This window comes from Elephas maximus, chromosome 4 (assembly GCF_024166365.1).
Source record: "Elephas maximus indicus isolate mEleMax1 chromosome 4, mEleMax1 primary haplotype, whole genome shotgun sequence".
Classification (NCBI taxonomy): Eukaryota; Metazoa; Chordata; class Mammalia; order Proboscidea; family Elephantidae; genus Elephas; species Elephas maximus.
In genome coordinates, this window is record NC_064822.1 from 73,333,467 (window position 1) to 73,351,836 (window position 18,370).

Sequence of the window (18,370 nt, forward strand, 5' to 3'; positions counted from 1 at the left end):
GTCGAGAGGGGATGAGCTCTTTACAAAGGCAAATACTTACTGAAATTTTCCTGAGTAGGTCCAGGCCTTCACAGGTGCTACTTCGGCAGTCGCTTGACTTATAAATCCAAGTATCCGCATAGATAAAGCTAGCATTCACAGTCACATTTATACCTGTTATCCAGAAGTAAGAGAAAATAGAAGACTAGTGTTATTTTTCAGTTGTCTATAACAGCCATAAGATTTATCTTTTGTCAGTCAGTCCTGGGAAAAATTGATATCCATTTTCAAGTCTGGGGATAGCATTCTGAATACTTGTATTACTCCCAGTCACTTCTCTCCTCTCCTCTCTCTTCCCTACCACCTCTTTCTCTCTCTTTAAACAGCTTTATTGAGGTATAATTTACCCACCATAAAATTCACCCATTTTAAGTCTACAGTTAAATGGTATTTAGTAAATATACAGAGTTGTGCAACCATCACCACAATCCAGTTTTAAAATGTTTCCATTATGCTTACTGAACTTTTGATCTTCTTTTTACAACCCCAAACTCTGCAAGTTTCCTACATGGCAGTATTAGGAAAGCAAAGACATGGACATTATGATATCCTGTTTTTTCATGTTCCCAAGGTGCTTGTTCTGTTTATTGCCAGTGAGTGCAAGGCCACAATCTTCCTTGGTATCTGACCTTCATTCATTCATTCATTCAACAAATATTTAAGTTCCTGTTATGTGCCAGGCCCTCTTCTTGGTGCTTGTGACACAGCGTTGAACAAAAAAAGCTTCTGCTTTCATGGAGCTTACATTTTGTTTGCAGGATCGGACAAAAAGATAAGAGAGGCACTATTTCAGACAGTGTGGTCATGGAAGTCTTAGGAGGAGCTGGAATCTGAGTGAAATGAGAGAGTGAGCCATGCAGGTATCAGATCTCAATCAAAGGGAACAGCAAAGACACAAATCCTGGGAAGCATTGCTCTTGACAAACTTCAGGAACATCCCAGTGTGGTTAGGGCAAAATGAATGAGGAGTAATAAGGGCAGGAGATAAGGCTTAAAAGGGACCATATCATGAGTGGCCATGGAGGCCTTAAAAGGACTTTGGATTTATTCTGAGATGGAATGTCTTTGGAGGGTTTCAAGCAAAGAAATGATATTCTCTGACCATCATTTTTAAAGGGCAACTCTGAATTCTAATATGAAGAATAGAGTGTGGAGGACAAGAATAGAGGCAGGGATACTAGTTTGGAGGCTAAGTAGTTAGTAGGCTAAATACAGGGTAGTGGAAGCAAAAATTGAAGAAAAAAAAATGTTGGATTTTAGAGGCAAGGCCAACAGGAAAATACTGACAGACATGAGGTGAATTATGAGAAAAGAGGACTCAAGAACAACTCCAAGATTTTTGGCCTGAGCAAGTGGGTGAAGGAAACTGTTATTGACCAAGCTGGGAAAGAATTTGAGAGGAATGGTTTTGCCAGTAGTGATGGGGAGAATCAAGGGAGAGGTGGACAAGTCAGATGTGAGATGCCCATTAGACTTCCAAATAGACTGACAAACAGTTGGCTATTCCAGTCCAAGAATATTTATCAAAGCAGTCACAATTGTTAATGAAAAGCTATCACATCGGTGAGTTAGATTTATAGTTTTAGCACAAAAAGCTAGTCTTAGTCAAAGTTTTCTAGAAAACACAGCCTAAGAGAAAAGTTCAAACAGATCTGTCTTAGAAGAAATGTAGCCAGAATGCTCATTAGAAGCAAGAATGACAAGACTTCACCTCACATACTTGGACATGTTATCAGGAGGGACCAGGCTCTGGAGAAGGACATAATGCTTGGTAAAGTAGGGAGCCAGAGGAAAAGAAGAAGACCCTCAATGAGATGGACTGAGGGCGGCTGCAACAATGGGCTCAAACATAATGATTATAAGGATGGCAAAGGATCAGACAGTGTTTCGCTCTGTCGTACGTAGGGTTACTATGGGCCAGAACCAACTCAACAGCACCGAACAACACAACAAGAGAAAAGCCCTTTTGGGGAGTTCATCCCAGAGCCTCACATCTAGTAAATAATGGGGTCTGAAATTGAAGCCATGATGGTCTTATCTTAAGCCTATGCTGCAGTTATGACATCTCAGATCCAAACTCATGTATACATTGATACTCATGTATTCATCATTTAGCCTTTTACCAGCTAAATGATCTACTGAACTCTTAAAAAAAAACCACAATGGATTAGACTACTTGTTCTCTACGAATCCTGCTTTATCACTAATTTTAGCCCCTTTTTTTCTTGGACCATTCGGGACAAAGAGCAAGTAGTATATGAGAGAGCATGTGGGATATCCCCGTGAGAGTCTGAGAGATGCTGGCAACACTTTTAAGAAGACATGAATGGGATTAACATTCTATCATCTGTTTTTTGTGAAAATGTACTACAAGTTTCTCTGTTTCCTTTCCCAGTAGACAGGGCAAGAGGACATGTAATGTTGGGAAATTCTAGAAAATTCCCTCTGTGTCTTAAAAATATCCTCTCTTACTTTCAAATACATAAGTTTTAAAAAAAATGTTCATCAGTGTGCTAAATAAGAAGAGACAGTTTTTATTGAGTTTCACTCTGGCTCACAAATTTCTCCTTGTAGAAAGCAATATAAGGGTTAAAAACGTCTTTCTCTTTGAAATTGTTGCTTGGTCACAGGGTGGCTGGTCTTATTGGTCAGAACGCCAGCCCTAATGTCCGGCATATCCTCAGTGGTCTATCTCCAATGCCAGAGTGAACCATGCCCATCTGGCTTGGGATCTTTGGATAATGGAGCTAAACCAAGAGCACTGGTGGTAATATTCCTGGGTATTGCTAGGCACTGTGTTTTGGAAGGAATAAAAACATAACAGAATCATTTTGACTATGCACCGTCTCTTACACTTTGGTTTTCTTCCAATAAAAAGTAATCAGGACAAATTAGTCTCATTGTAAAGCAAAGACGTCCTTTATTTTGGCAAGCCCTTATACAGGGAGTCTGGAAGCTTCTCTACGTGTCCTTGCACAAGCCGTATTAATTTCTCTGACTTGGTTTCCTCACATGTAAAGTGGAATTAAAACTACGTCTGTCGAATTATCCCTACGACTCGAACAAATAGAAAGAGAGCAACAAAAGAAACCCTCAGGTTCCAGAAGAAAGCAAATAATAAAAATTAGAGCAGAATTAAATGAAGTAGAGAACAGAAAAACAATTGAAAGAGTTAAGACCAAAAGCTGGTTCTTTGAAAAAATTAACAAAATTGATAAAAAAAAAAAAAAGCATTAGTTAAATTGAGAAAAGAAAAACAGGAGAGGAAGCAAAATCCAAATAAGAAATGAAATGGGTGATATCACAACAGACCCAACTGAAAATTAAAAGAATCATATCAGATTACTAAGAAGAATTATACTCTGACAAGTTTGAAAACCGAGAAGAAATGGATGAGTTTTTAGAAACACACTACTACCTAAACTAACATAAGCAGAGGTAGAACAACTAAATAAACCCATAACAAAAGAAGAGATTGAAAAGGTAATTTAAAAATTCCCAACAAAAAAAAAGCCCTGGCCTGGACAGCTTCCCTAGAAAGTTCTATCAAACTTTCAGAGAAGAGGTAACATCACTACTACTAAAGGTATTCCAGAGCATAGAAAAGGATGGAATACTCCCAAACTCATTCAATGAAGCCAGCATATCCTTGATACCAAAACCAGGTACAGACACCACAAAAAAAGAAAATTACAGACCTATATCCCTCATGAACACAGATGCCAAAATCCTCAACAAAATTCTAGCCAATAGAATTCAACAACATATCAAAAAGTAATTCACCGTGACCAAGTAGGATTCATACCAGATATGCAAGGATGGTTCAACATTAGAAAAACAACCAATGTAACCCATCATATAAGTAAAACAAAAGACAAGAATCACATGATTTTATCAATTGATGCAGAAAAGGCATTTGACAAAGTCCAACACACATTCATGATAAGCACTGCCAGCGAAATAGGAATAGAAGGATAATTCCTCAACATAATAAAGAGTATTTATACAAAGCCAACAGCCAACATCATCCTAAATGGAGAGAGTCTGAAAGCATTCCCCTGGAGAACAAGAACCAGGCAAGGATGCCCTTTATCATCACTCTTATTCAACATTGCACTGGAGGTCCTAGTCAGAGCAATTAAGCTAGAAAAGGAAATAAAGGGCACCCAGATTGGTAAGGAAGAAGTAAAAGTATCTCTCTTTGCAGATGACATGATCTTATACACAGAAAATCCTAAACAGTCCTCAAGAAAACTACTGAAACTAATAGAAGAGTTCAGCAGAGTACCAGGATACAAGATAAACATACAAAAATCAGTTGGATCCTTCTACACCAACAAGAGAACATTGAAGGGGAAATTACCAAATCAATGCCATTTACAGTACCCCCCAAGAAGATAAAATTCTTAGGAATAAATCTAACCAAAGATGTAAAAGATCTATACAAAGAAAAGTACAAGACACTACTGCAAGAAACCAAAAGAGACCTACTTAAGTAGAAAAACATAACTTGCTCATGAACAGGAAGACTCAACGTTGTAAAAATGTCTGTTCTACTAAAAGCAATCTATAGATACAATGCAATTCCGATCCAAATTCCAACAACATTTTTCAATGAGATGGAGAAACAAATCACCACCTTCATATGGAAGTGAAAGAGGCCCCAGATAAGTAAATCATTACTGAAAAAAAAGAACAAAGTGGGAGGCCTCACACTACCTGATTTTAGAAAATATTATACCACCACAGTAGTCAAAACAGCCTGGTACTTGTACAGCAACAGATACATAGACCAATGGAACAGAATTGAGAATCTAGACATAAATCCATCCACATATGAGCAGCTGGTATTTGACAAAGGCTCCAAGTCAATTAAATGGGGAAAAGACAGTCTGTTTAACAAATGGTGTTGGCATAACTGGATATCCATCTGCAAAAAAAACAAGATCCATACCTCACACCAGTATAAACAGTATACAAAACATTACTAACAATGCACAAACACCAGAAGAGAAATTAGATAATTGGGAAAAACAAAACAAAACAAAACAAAACAAAACAAAACTGGGAGCTCCTAAAAATCAAACACCTATGCTCAACTAAAGGCTTCACCAAAAGAGTAAAAAGACTACCTACAGACTGGGAAAAAGTTTTTAGCTATAACATTTCCAATCAACATCTGATCTCGAAAAATCTACATGATACTGCAAAGACTCAACTACAAAAAGACAAATAACCCAATTAAAAAATGGGTGAAGTATATGAATAGGCACTTCACTAAAGAAGACATTCAGGTAGCTAACAGATACATGAGGAAATGCTCACGATCATTAGCCATTAGAGAAATGCAAATCAAAACTACAATGAGATTCCATCTCACTCCAACAAGGCTGGCATTAATCCAAAAAACACAAAATAATAAATGTTGGAGAGGCTATGGAGAGATTGGAACACTTCGACACTGCTGGTGGGAATGTCAAATGGTACAACCACTTTGGAAATCGATTTGGCACTTCCTTAAAAAAATAGAAATAGAACTACCATACGATCCAGCAATCCCACTCCTTGGAATATATCCTAGAGAAATGAGATACTCTACACGAACAGATATATGCACACCCATTTTATTGCAGCACTGTTCACAACAGCAAAAAGATGGAAGCAACCAAGGTGCCCATCAACAGATAAATGGATAAATAAATTATGGTATATTCACACAAAGAAATACTACCCATCGATAAAGAACAATGATGAATCCGTGAAACATTTCATAACATGGAGGAATCTGGAAGGCATTATGCTGAGTGAAATTAGTCAGTTGCAAAAGGACAGATATTGTATGAGACCACTATTATAAGAACTCAAGACATAGTTTAAACGGAGAAGAAAACATTCTTTGATGGTTACAAGAGTGGGGAGGGAGGGAGGGAGAGGTGTTTTTACTAATTAGGTAGTACATAAGAACTATTTTATGTGAAGGGAAAGACGACACGCAGTACAGGGGAGGTCAGCACAACTGTACTAAACCAAAAGCAAAGAAGTTTCATGAATAAACCAAATGCTTTGAGGGCCAGAGTAGCAGGGGCGTGGGTTTGGGGACCATAGTTTCAGGGGACATCTACGTCTATTGGCATAATAAAATCTATTAAGAAAACATTCTGCATCCCACTTTAGGGAGTGGTGTCTGGGGTTTTAAACACTAGCAAGTGGCCATCTAAGATGCATCAATTGGTCTCAACCCACCTGGACAAAGGAAAATGAAGAACACCAAAGACACGAGGTAATTACGAGCCCAAGAGACAGAAAGGACCACATAAATCAGAGACTACATCAACCTGAGACCAGAAGAACTAGATGGTGCTGGGCTACAACCAATGACTGCCCTGACAGGGAAAAAACAGAGAACCCCTGAGGGAGCAGGCGAGCAGTAGGATGCAGACCTCAAATTCTTGTAAGAGGACCAGACTTAATGGTCTGACTGAGACTAGACGGACCCTGGAAGTCATGGTCCCCAGACCTTCTGTTAGCCCAAGACAGGAACCATTCCCAAAGTTAATTGTTCAGACAGGGATTGGACTGAACAGTGGGATAGAAAATGATACTGATGAAGTGTGAGCCTCTCAAATCAAGTAGACACATGAGACTATGCTAGCATGTCCTGTCTGGAGGGGAGATGAGAGAGCAGAGGGGGTCAGAAGCTGGCTGAATGGACACGAAAATAGGGAGTGGAGAGAAGGAGCATGCTGTCTCATTATGGGTATGTACTAGGAGTGTATAGCAAGGTGTATATAAATTTTTGCATGAGAGACTGACTTGATTTGTAAATTTTCACTTAAAAGACAAAAAAATAGGTTTTTTTTTTTTAAAAAGACATATAAAAAAAAAAGGGTTGCCAAATACGATAATTTTCACTAATGTCTTTAAAAGAGTAGAGCACTTCAAAGGCAGAAGTTGTTGTTCTTCTAAACATCCAAATAAGAATGTTTTAAAATGTAGGGACCTGTTCTTTTAGAGACTGGAAGAGTTTTTACACTCCTGTAACCCCCTCAGAGAGATAACTACCAACAAAGGAGCAGTGCACTGCTGTTTTGGTTAGTTCAAGAATTCTCTGATGCTTTGTTCAGTAAGAGTTTCAAACAGGAGATGTCAGTATTTGTTTGGTGGTGTTAATGTGTCCTGTGGAGTCGATTCCAACTCATAGTGACCCTATAGGACAGAGCAGAACTGCTCCATAGGATTTCCTGGGCTGAAATCTTTACAGGAGCAGATCACCAGACCTTTTCTCCCATGGAACTGCTTGTGGGTTTGAACTGCTGACCTTTCACTTAGCTTAATCATTGTGCCACCAGGGTTTCTTATTTTATTCAGTAGTACTGGCCAAAGAGGCAAGGTCCTTGTAATCAACCACTCAGAGAAGATTTAATAGAAGAGATGAGGTCGCTGATGGGTCTAGTAGCAACTTACACTTAACTGACTGTAACTGTGTGCCAGCCATAGTACTAAGCACTTTATATTCCTTGCCTAATTTAATTTTTGCAATAGTAGTGAGAATATAGGGTGGCTGAAGCTGGGAGAACAGTATGAGGAAGGCTGAGGTAGACGCTGGGGAATGGGAGAGTGCGTGCAGGGTGTAGTAGAAAATAGGGCAGGAGAGGGTCTTAGAAATCAGCAAGAGGAGTCAGGAAGTGAAATGGGGGCCAACACACAGGCACATGATGAGAGCAGTGTTTCTGGAAGATGTCCACAAAGTACAAATATGAATGTGGAAACTAGCCCCTCCTCCTCTACCTCCTGCTCCTGTGAACTCTCTGCTCCTTCCTACCACCATGAGGAACACTAAAGATGACCCACTTGAAAGTGCTAAGCTCCAGGCGGCCCATGACTGGCACAACAAAACCCAGGTATAAACCCTGCACAGGGCCTGGAAGAAGAGGAATTGACCTTGGATAAATGACTTCATTCCTGGGGCCCCAGTTCCTCATCCATGATTAACAGAGTAGAGCTGGATGATCTCTGTTACTATATGCCTGGCACTGGCCTAAGGATTTTTACACACATTGCTCCACTTAATCTTCCCCTGAATCCTATGAGGTAATTAATATTTTATTATCCTAATTATAAATGGGAAAATGGAGCTCTAGAGTGGAAGATTAACTTGCTTAGGGGTACACAGCAAACAAATGGTGGAGCTGGGATTTGAACATAAAGGCGTCTGATTCTAGAACTTAAATACTGTCAGGGGCCGATTCACCAGTAAGCAAGGCATGCACAGGCTTACAGTAAGCAACTTCCACTCGGGCTTAATTGTGCTTACTTCCTGATCTGTAGCGCACGGTTTTACATGGGTGAAAGATATGGTGAAAAATAGGTGAAATTGTGTGCTACAGATGAGTAAGTAAGCATAAGTAAGCAGGTGCATACCTTACTTATTGGGTAATCTGTCCCCATATACTATGGAAGGAAACCCTCGTGGTGTAGTGGTTAAGTGCTACAGCTGCTAACCAAAAGGTTGGCAGTTCGAATTCACCAGATGCTCCTTGAAAACTCTATGGGGCTGCTCTACCTTGTCCTATAGGATTATGATGAATAGAAATAACTTGAATGCAATGGGTTTGGTTTTTGGTTTATACTGTAGAGCAGCAGTTCTCAAAGTGTGGGCTACAGACACCTGATCCTAAAACTCTTTCAGGGGATCCATGAAGTCAAAACTACTTTCATAACAATATTAAATATGATTTGCCTTTTCTTTCCCATTCTTTCACAAGCTTATAGCGGAGTTTTCTGGTGGTGACATGACATGTCCTGTTGCAACAGGTCAAATGAAGAAGCAGATATGAGAATCCAGCCATCTCTGATCACAATGACACTAAAGAGATTTGCAAAAATGTAACCTGATACCACTCTTCTCACCTATTTATTATTATATTATTTCTTGGTTTGAGAAATATAGGTTTTTTTAATAAAAAAATATATTATTTAACAGATGAAATGTTTATGGTTGTTATTTTAATGGATGAATAAGAAAATATTTAAAACACTTCTCATTTTTAATTTCCAATATAGTAAACATCAATAAGATAAGCACATAGACAAAATTCTTTGGGATCCCTGATAATTTCTAAGACTGTGAAGAGGTTGAGGCCTAAAAATTGGAGAATTGCTTCTGTGGAATATATTGTAGTATGTTGCCTTTTAAGGAGCCCATAAAGATTACCAAAACCAAACCTGTTGTTGTTGACTTGATTCTGACTCATAGCGACCCTATAGGACAGAAAAGAACTGCCCCATAGGGTTTTCAAGGAGCGGCTGGTGGATTCAAACTGCCAAACTTTTGGTTAGCAGCTGAATGCTAAACTACTGTGCCACTGGGGCTCCTGCATAAAGATTACAGCCTAGGAAACCCTATGGCGCAGTTCTACTCTGTCCTATAGGGCTGCCATGAGTTAGAATTGACTCAACGGCACACAACAACAATAACATACTGCTTTTCAACATTTTATGGTTATGTGGACTATTTTATTCTTTTTTTTTTTAATTTGATGGTGGTAGGGTGGGTGTGGAAACTTCTTCCCTGTTATCTCCCCAAATCTCAAGCATTTTCTCAAGAAAATACCTAACGTTTTTCAGGCAGTGCTGTGACTTTAAATCAAAGCTTGACTTTTAAAATAAATAGGTGCCCCAAATGCTGCCTCTTATTCCTACTCTGCCAACACTCCCTTTGCCAACATATCTCAGTTCTGGAAGGATGGGTGGAAAATTGAAGAATCTTCTCCTTTCCATCTGGGGCTTTGTGAATGGGGTTGAACCAAAGAAAAGCTGCTATTTCGGGGCTGGAGTTGAGGAAAGAACCCTTCTCAGCACAGGACAGAACATGGAGGATGTGGAAAGTGTATGCTTAGGCATGGATCATGCGCTCATGAGGAGATGATGTCCCCAGACTGAAGGAACTTCTTTTTTTTTCATGTTGTTTTCCACCAAATCTTACCTGTTCTTTAAGACCCACAAAGCTTTCCTAAATTCTTTGAAAAATATCAATCTCTTGTTTTTGGACATTATCATAACTTTTGAACTCTGTTTTCTTTAATTTAGCCCTTAGATACATTTTCTGAGAATTGCTTCCAAACAGCAAGGAACATAATGTTTAGAACATAAACCTATCTTTCCCCCAAAACCTGCTCCAACAATTCAAATCTGGCATCATCGTTTATTCTTCTATCTCTATAAAACTCTCTACTTATTTAATCCACTCAACAATCTTGCCATGAATAACTATATTTTACAAATGAGATGAGTGAAACTTAGAATAAATAACTCAGCCAATGCCACTCAACTAGTAAACGATGAAGCAGGAATTCAAATTTAGATTGTATGAGTTCAGAGACCAAGCCCTTAACCAGTACACTACGCTGACTATATATTTTATACATCTAGTAACTTGTACTATTAACAACACGAACAGCACAATAGTAACAGCAGAAACATTAACGTCCTCAAAAATAGCAAAACAAACACTACCATTTATTGAGTTCATACTCGGTTGTAGTCAGTATTTAGGTACTTTATATGAACTGAGGAGTCCTGGTGGTACAGTAGTTGAAGCACTCAGCTGCTGACTGAAAAGTCGGTGATTCAAACCCACCAGCTGCTCTGAGAAAGATGTGGCAGTCTGCTCCCTTAAAGATTACAGCCTTGGAAACCCTATGGGGCCGTTCTACTCTGTCCTACAGGGTCGTTATGAGTTAGAATCGACTTGATGGCAATGGGGGAGAGGTAGGGGTTTATATGAATTTTCTCATTCAACCCACATTATATCCACATGAGCTAATGCTCTTTATCTTAATTTTATAGGTAAGGAAAATGAGGCTCAGAAAAGTTAAGTTGCTTGAGGTCACAGAGTTGGTAAATGGGGGGGTGGGAATATAAACCAAGATATGTCATATTTCAAACCTCTGCTTCTAACCACTTTGCTCCACTGCCTTATTATAATGAAAAAGGAAGTTCATGGTTGGTAAAGATCTTACAGTGGCAATATGACACAGTCTTTGGAATCCAACAGACCTGGGTTTGAATCTCATTTCAAATAGACAACCTGTACAACTCTAGCAATGTGATTAAATCTCCACTGTGAAACAGTGTTAACAAATTGTGGTGATTAAAGAGATTACTTAGGTAAATTACAAATTTGTTTCTAGAATTTACCTAGCACATGACAGATACTCAATAAGTAAGGAAACTGAAGTTTAGAGAGACTAAGGACATAACTCACCCAGGGTCACAAAGATAGAAACCTCTGGGTCAAGGACCCCCATCCAGGTCCTCAGACTTCAAATCCAGTGTTCTTTCCACTATACCACACCACTTCCATAAATAGGGGGTTTTATTAAATGACTTTTTAGTGCCATTAGAGCTCTAGGTCAAATCCATCCTTTTACATCAGAATCAAGTCTCAGACAGGATTAGAGAAATGTTTGTATATTGCACTGAAGAAAGTTATTATACATACCTGAACTGTTGCTATGATTGGTACATGATTTAAAATAGAAAAAATTAAGACATATCTTCAAAACCATAAATAACCACTCTTGTTGTTATCATTGGGTGCCGTCAAATTGATTCTAACTCATAGCGACCCCATGTGATAGAGTGGCGCTGCTCCACAAGGTTTTCTTGGGGTGTAATCTTTATGGAGTAGATCTCCAGGTCTCTCTCCTGCAGAGCTACTGTGTGCATTTGAACCACCAACCTTTTGGTTAACAGCCGAGTGCTTACCATCTGTGCCACCAGGGCTCCTTTAAATAACCACTAAGATGTATTAAATATAACTCGTTGACTCAGGAATTCTGTTTCTGGTAATTTAGTCTCAGGGAGTGGAGAAAAACTATATACATGAAAATATTTATTGTAGTATTAAAAAATAATCATGAGAAATTGAAAAATGAAATATCCTACAATAGGGAATTGTTAGGTAATTTGGGGGGATAGCGACTCAAAGAAATATTATACATACACATGGTGACCGTGAACACTATGCAGCTATAGGAAAGTCACTTGTGGAATAATGTGAAGTGAACTCAGAACGATGCAAAATTGTTTCGTTGCCGTGGTGATCACCAGCCATGTTCTGAAAGCAGGAAGCTAAGGAGCATATGAAAAGAGACTGGAAACACCTGGGCGGCTGAAAAATATCATGGGTGAATTTTTTTCTCCTTATTTTGCACATTTTATGTAAGGTTATGATGGTTATTTTATCATTAAAAAATACAATGGATTGCAATGATGCATTTGATTCCAAATGTATTACATTGAATGTATGCGGTGATGACAGCCACCAGAGAGGTAAAGAAGAAACAGATAGATGAACGGTCCAAAGGAAGATTCCACGTCAATATGGATTTTACTCCCTTAATTCATCTACTTAACTCATAACCCTGTGAGACTTCATGTCAAGACAAAATCTGCCTCTGAGCAGTTGCAGAAAGAAGCATGATGCCTCCCTAAAATTAAGCAATAAACTCCATTTCATCTGAGACATTTCACTGCTGTGAACACCAGATGTTTTCTGGGTTAGGGCCTTTCCCAGAGCTGGGTGGATTGTAAATGGGCTCACCACAAAAACCAAACCTGTTGCCACTGAGATGGTCCTGACTCATGGCGACCCCAGGTGTTACAGAGTAGAACTGTTCCATAGGGCTTTCTTGGATATAATCTTTACAGAAGCAGCTTGCCAGGGGTTTCTTCTGTGGTGTGGGTTCGAACCACCAACCTTTAGGTTGGTAGTCCAGCACAAACTCAAATCCTTTTACTGGAGGATCTACTGCCTTGAAATAGAAAGAAGTTGTGGGATGGGCCCTTACAGAATATTGGATGATTAGGCAAAGAACAGAAAATCTTTGCTAGCAATCCTTTGATCCCAGAGGTGGTAGGTAACAGGAAGGAGGAGAATTGTTTCTGTATTCTTACCAGTACTTTCCAGGCGCCCTCTAACTATTTCCAATCCTTTATTCACCACTTCTTTCAAATATTCCAGGGACATTGGGAAGGCTGAGTTGTTCATCATCAGGATGCTGATCTCGTAGCTGCCATTTTGGCAATTCCGAACCATCTGGGAGGCCGAGACCATCAGCCTGGGCTGGAAGAACAGCGACCACAAAACCAAGCCCAGCAGTGATGTCTTCATGACCTCGCTCACCTCAGAACCATTCTCCTTGTGCTCACTCGCTTTGCTCTGGGCTTCCAGGGAGGCAGGAACTCCAGCTGGACAGGCTCTCGCTGGGTTGTTCCGTCTACTCTTCCCCACGCTCCTTTCTGGTCATGCCCCACTGCTCACGTGGCCCACGCAATCCAGCCTGCCTTAAGCAATTAGCAGCTACATTATGGTAGGAGATAAACCAAAGTTCACTTTGTGTATTTGCTCACAGAAAGGGCACAGCTGTAAAACAGGGAGATTACCTGCGCCTCACCCAATAAAAATACATCACTTTGTGACACATCACTGAGAAGGGGAAAAAGAGGAACACGGCAGTATATTGTATACATAAAAAGCTTGGTAAAATGGAAAATAAAGGTCGAAGGGCCAAGGAAAGCACCGATATGATGGACTATTAGTGCTTAGGTTTTAGCTACACACCGAAATGGAATCCTTAACCAGTAAGAGCCTGTGTTTCGGTGTATTCAACCAACAAATAATTGAGACTTGACTATGTTTTGAGCATTGGCAAGACACATGTATGCCCACATGGAACTAAGATTCTAATGGGGGAGGCAACAGTAAGCAGATAATTATGAATAACTAAATAACCCAACAATGAAATAAAGTGCAAAAGATCCAAAACCAAATCCATTGCTGTCAATTCCAACTCACAGCGACCCTATAGGACAGAGGAGAACTGTCCAATAATAGGGTTTCCAAGACTGTAATCTGCCACATCTTTCTCCCACGAAGCAACTGGTGGGTTCAAACCTCCAATCTTTTGGTTAGCAGCCTGAGTGCTTAACCACTGCACTGCTAGGGCTCCTCTGATGTAAAGTACACAGTGCTATAAAGCTCATGGATGATTGTCAATCTTTTTGTTAGGCGCCATCAAATCGATTTCAACTCAGTGACCCCATGTGACAGAGTAGAACCACTTCATAGTGTTTCCTAGGCTGTAATCTTTACAGGAGCAGGTCACCAGGTCTTTCTCCCACAGAGTCGCTGGGTAGGTTGGAACTGCCAGCCTTTTGAATAGAGCCTAGTGCTAAGCCATTGCACAAACAGGGCTCCTCATGGGTGATTAACATAACCTATTCTAGAAAAAAAAATTTTTTTTTCTTTTTTTTTGATTCTAGACAGTCAGGGACGCTTCCCTCAGAAAATGTCCTTTAAGCCGCTCCCTGAAGGACGAACAGGAGTTAGCTGTATTCACAGATAGGAAGGGCATGTCAGGCAGAGCAGACAGCTTGTACAAAGGCCCAAAGGTGGGAAGGAGCATGGCATGTCTGAGGAGCTGAAAAAGATTCAGCATGGTTGGTGTGGAGACAGCTAGGGGTCGATTGGCAATAGAGGATGCTGGAGAGTAGGCAGGGGCGGCCCATGGAGTTTTCTGTCAGCCATTAAGGATTTGGGACTTTAGTCTAAGAGTCAAGAAAGGGACATGATGAGATGGGTCTTGTAAAGACCACTCAGCCTTTCATGGGCAGAATGTCCTGGAGAGAGACAGGCGTGGGCACAGGGAGATTGTTCGGAGGTGTTCCTGGGGTCCAAATGAGAGTTAAAGGAGGCCTGTTGTTGTGTGTATGTGTGTTTGTTTTAAATTCGGTCTGGAAATCATTAAGTATGAAAGAAAGCCAAGTCAGAGGGTGGATGTGATAGATAAATTGCCAAGTGCTTTTTTTTTTTTTCATTTAGATATGAAGACAGAAGGTAGATGTGGTTCTGGGAATCCTCTGATTATAGCATATAAACAGGAAGAAGCATTTCAAATATGAGGGACCAAGATAACTGTCCTTCCCAGATCCTTTAAAACACAAATTACATGTCTTCTCTGTGTTGTAAAACTATAAACATGTAAATCATAATTCAAGGGAGTTCTGCTGAGAGAGATTCAAGGGTTAAAAGCAAATAATGAAACACCTGAGTTGGCAACTTTGAGAGACAGTCTTCAGTACAACACAAGATCCTCCAAAGGTCTGAGAAAAGAAGGGGGAACTACTTCACAGGGAAAGAGCAGCTGAAAATTTTCCTGCATTCACCACGCCTTCGTCTTTGGCAGAAGTCCCTGGGTGATGCAAATGGCTGACACGCATGGCTGCTTAACCTAAGGCTGGGAGTTCGAGTCTACTCAGAGGTACCTCAGGAGAAAGGTTCGGCAATATACTTCTGAAAAACCAGGCACTGAAAAACCTGTGGAGCACAGTTCTACTCTGACACACATGGTGACACTATGAGTTCCAGTTGACTGGAGGGCAACTGTTGTGTTTTTTTTTGTCTCAGGCAGCACTTTGGGTCTCTATTGTGTGTTCCCTACCATCACCTCCTCGCTCCCGGGTCTGTAGGAACACACTGCATTTCTTCACTCCCCAGCAGCTCTGGGCTCCTTTGGCCCCTAATCTCAGTGGAGATGCAAATGAGCTTTTCCAAGGGAACTTTACCAAGGAACCAAAGGAACTAAAACATGAAAACTGTGTACTAAGCACAAAGGCAGAGATCCTGATCTGAATTACTTGAGAGGAAATGGCTACACTAAAGTATTTCTTAACTGATGATTTAATAGACTTACAGATTAACTGCAATACACACTGAATGCTGATGGAAGTGGACACACGCACTTCTGCTGCCTCCTTTTAAGTTGTATACTGACCAGGAGTCAGTTGTGCTTGTGCGCAAATTTGCCCGTTTTATTTATTAAGTTCTGTCATTAATTAAATGTTATGTGGGAAAAAAAAAGTAATCTGATAAAATTTATATGCAAACTGATAAAATAAATATGAAATCTTAAACAAAGATACATTACTAAGAAAATTGCTATGGCAAGGCTGTTTTAAAAGGCTGGAGAATGACATAAAAATCTATATAGATTTTGCCCTTAGAGTGCTTTGCAATTGTCTTAAAGCAAGAAACTAAATATGACAGAAGATGCATTAAGGGCGTGGTAAGCACTGATTCAGAGCCCCAAATCAGGTGGCTCATGGCCAGAGAAAATTCCTTGGCCTGACATCAACTGATTGGTAAATAAATGAACGTGAATATATTTTGAGATAAAATAAACTGAGGAATAAATGTATAATTCTTAATGACTCATGCCTTAATTGATTTTTTTCTGCTTATGAAGGAAATATTTACTGGTTCTATTCACATAACCAAACCAAAAAACCACACCTGTTGCCATCGAGTGGATTCCAAGTCACAGCGACCCTACAGGACAGAGTAGGACTGCTCAATAGGGTTTCTAAGGAGCAGCTCATGGATTCCGACTGCCAATCTTTTTTGGTTAGCAGCCTGAGCTCTTAACCACCGTGCCACCACGGATCCGCACAGGATAAAATAATGCCAGATGGGTTGTTGCTGTTTGTTTGTGTGTTTGTTTTAAATGTGGTCTGGTAACTAAAGTCTATGCAGTTTTACTAAGCGTTCACATGGGTTTGGGTATGCAAACATCCTGAGAAAGCCGTAGAGAAATATAAATTGCTTTATACGATAAATTGAGACAATTTCTAGGTTTCCTGGAGCACTCCTGGAAGGAGGGAGTGAGGAGTTGAGATGAGAAGAGAAAGAGGACTAACAAGCTGGCGTGAGCCTGGGAGCATGTAAACATAGAAAGAAATGGCCAGCCGAAATGGCTTAGTGGGCTGGTGGCTGAACTGAGTGAAGATATTTATTTAAGCAAAAGGATATTTTCCTTGAGGTAAGGAGCCCTGGTGGAGCAATGGGTAAGTGCTCAACTACTAACTAAAAGGTTGATAGTTCCAACCCACCAACAGCTCCATGGGAGAAAAGACCCGGCCATCTGCTCCTATAAAGATTGCTGCCTAGGAAACCCTATGGGGCAGTTCTACTCTGTCACATAGGATAGCTGTAAGTCGGAATCCACTTGACAGCATACAACAATGACAAGATGCCTTATGGTATTCATACAACACCTATTTATTCAGAGGACTCTATATGCCAAGCACTGTTCTCAGCATTGGAGTTATAGCACAAATGAAAAATGTCTACATTCATACAAATTGTATCCTAGTGGGAACTTAAAACTGGCAAACTCTTGCCAAACCTTGAGTTAAGTCTGAATTGTGGAAAGATGCTAGGACCTGTGCCTAGATTGATGGGATAAAAACAGGAGTAGAATGGCCAGACAACTCAGAGAATGAGGAGTTTGAAGTCAGAGTGACCAGGGTAACTCAAGCACCTCAGGGATTTGATGAAATAATGGGGTGTTTGGAGTTTCTGCTGCAAGTATAGGATGAGATGCAAGGTAATCATATCTAGATCACAAGGACAGTGTATCCTTCTGACCCCGAGTCACTGTTTACATTAGTGCTATATAACTAAATTCTAGCACCAGTGCCTCCAATGCTTCATGCCGAAAAGTTTCGTTTTCCTTGTACCAGTACCCTGGATTCTTCCCTTCTCCCAAGAGAAAGTCTTTTTAATCTTTGAACAATTTCTTCATCTCCCTCCTCCCTGGGCCCATTTCATACAGTATTTCTATATGCTTAGGAAGGGCTGAATCGATGATTGTTATACTTGCCAGGGGCAGCTGAAAAATCTGTTAAATTTCCTGGTGACTGTTGGATTTGTTTTTCTTTCCAGGTGGCCATGTTTATATAGTAGAGGAAGTATGTGTTGGAGATAGTAGTAATAAAGTTCTCTGCTCTTGGGAAATAGCTTTATTTGTTTTCTCTTACCTCAAACACAACAGAAGGAAACAGGTACAGTCATCCATTCCCTGGCTGGGCTGATATTTCATCCCTCAGAAGGGAACTCTGAACTTTCCTGTAGAGGACCCAGATATTACTCATGTTTTTGTCCCCCAGTGTTGTTGAAGAATTGCTTCCTGATAGTTATATAGGTTAAAATGATAGCTTGGGAAAGAAGGAAAGAAGACAGTGACCAATTTCCTGAAGCATAAACTCTTTGAGGGCAGAATAATTGTCAGTTTTGTTTTTTTGATGTATCCTTAACAGGTGAGGGGAAAGACAAAGAGAGAATTTAAGGAACAGAATAGTGTATCTCGAGATAAAGAGGAGCCCTGTTTGATTCCAAGAGGCACTTTCATATTGTTAGAAATAAACAAAACACAAACTTGGAGCTGTATTTGAATCTTGTTTTAGCTGCTTGTCAATACATGACCTT

The 18,370-nt window shown here is 40.0% G+C and overlaps 1 protein-coding gene across 1 annotated transcript in view; it reads right to left on the reverse strand.

The window, feature by feature from the left end:
- The window catches only part of GUCY2C (guanylate cyclase 2C), a 93,341-nt gene extending 80,125 nt beyond the window's left edge, over positions 1 to 13,216 (reverse strand). The window contains exons 1-2 of the mRNA XM_049881505.1: positions 13,000 to 13,216; positions 41 to 153 (exon numbers count right to left, since the gene is read on the reverse strand). Of these exons, the coding sequence (XP_049737462.1) occupies positions 41 to 153; positions 13,000 to 13,216 (330 nt within the window). The remainder of the gene's footprint in view (positions 1 to 40; positions 154 to 12,999) is intronic.
- Positions 13,217 to 18,370: the final 5,154 nt, after the last annotated feature.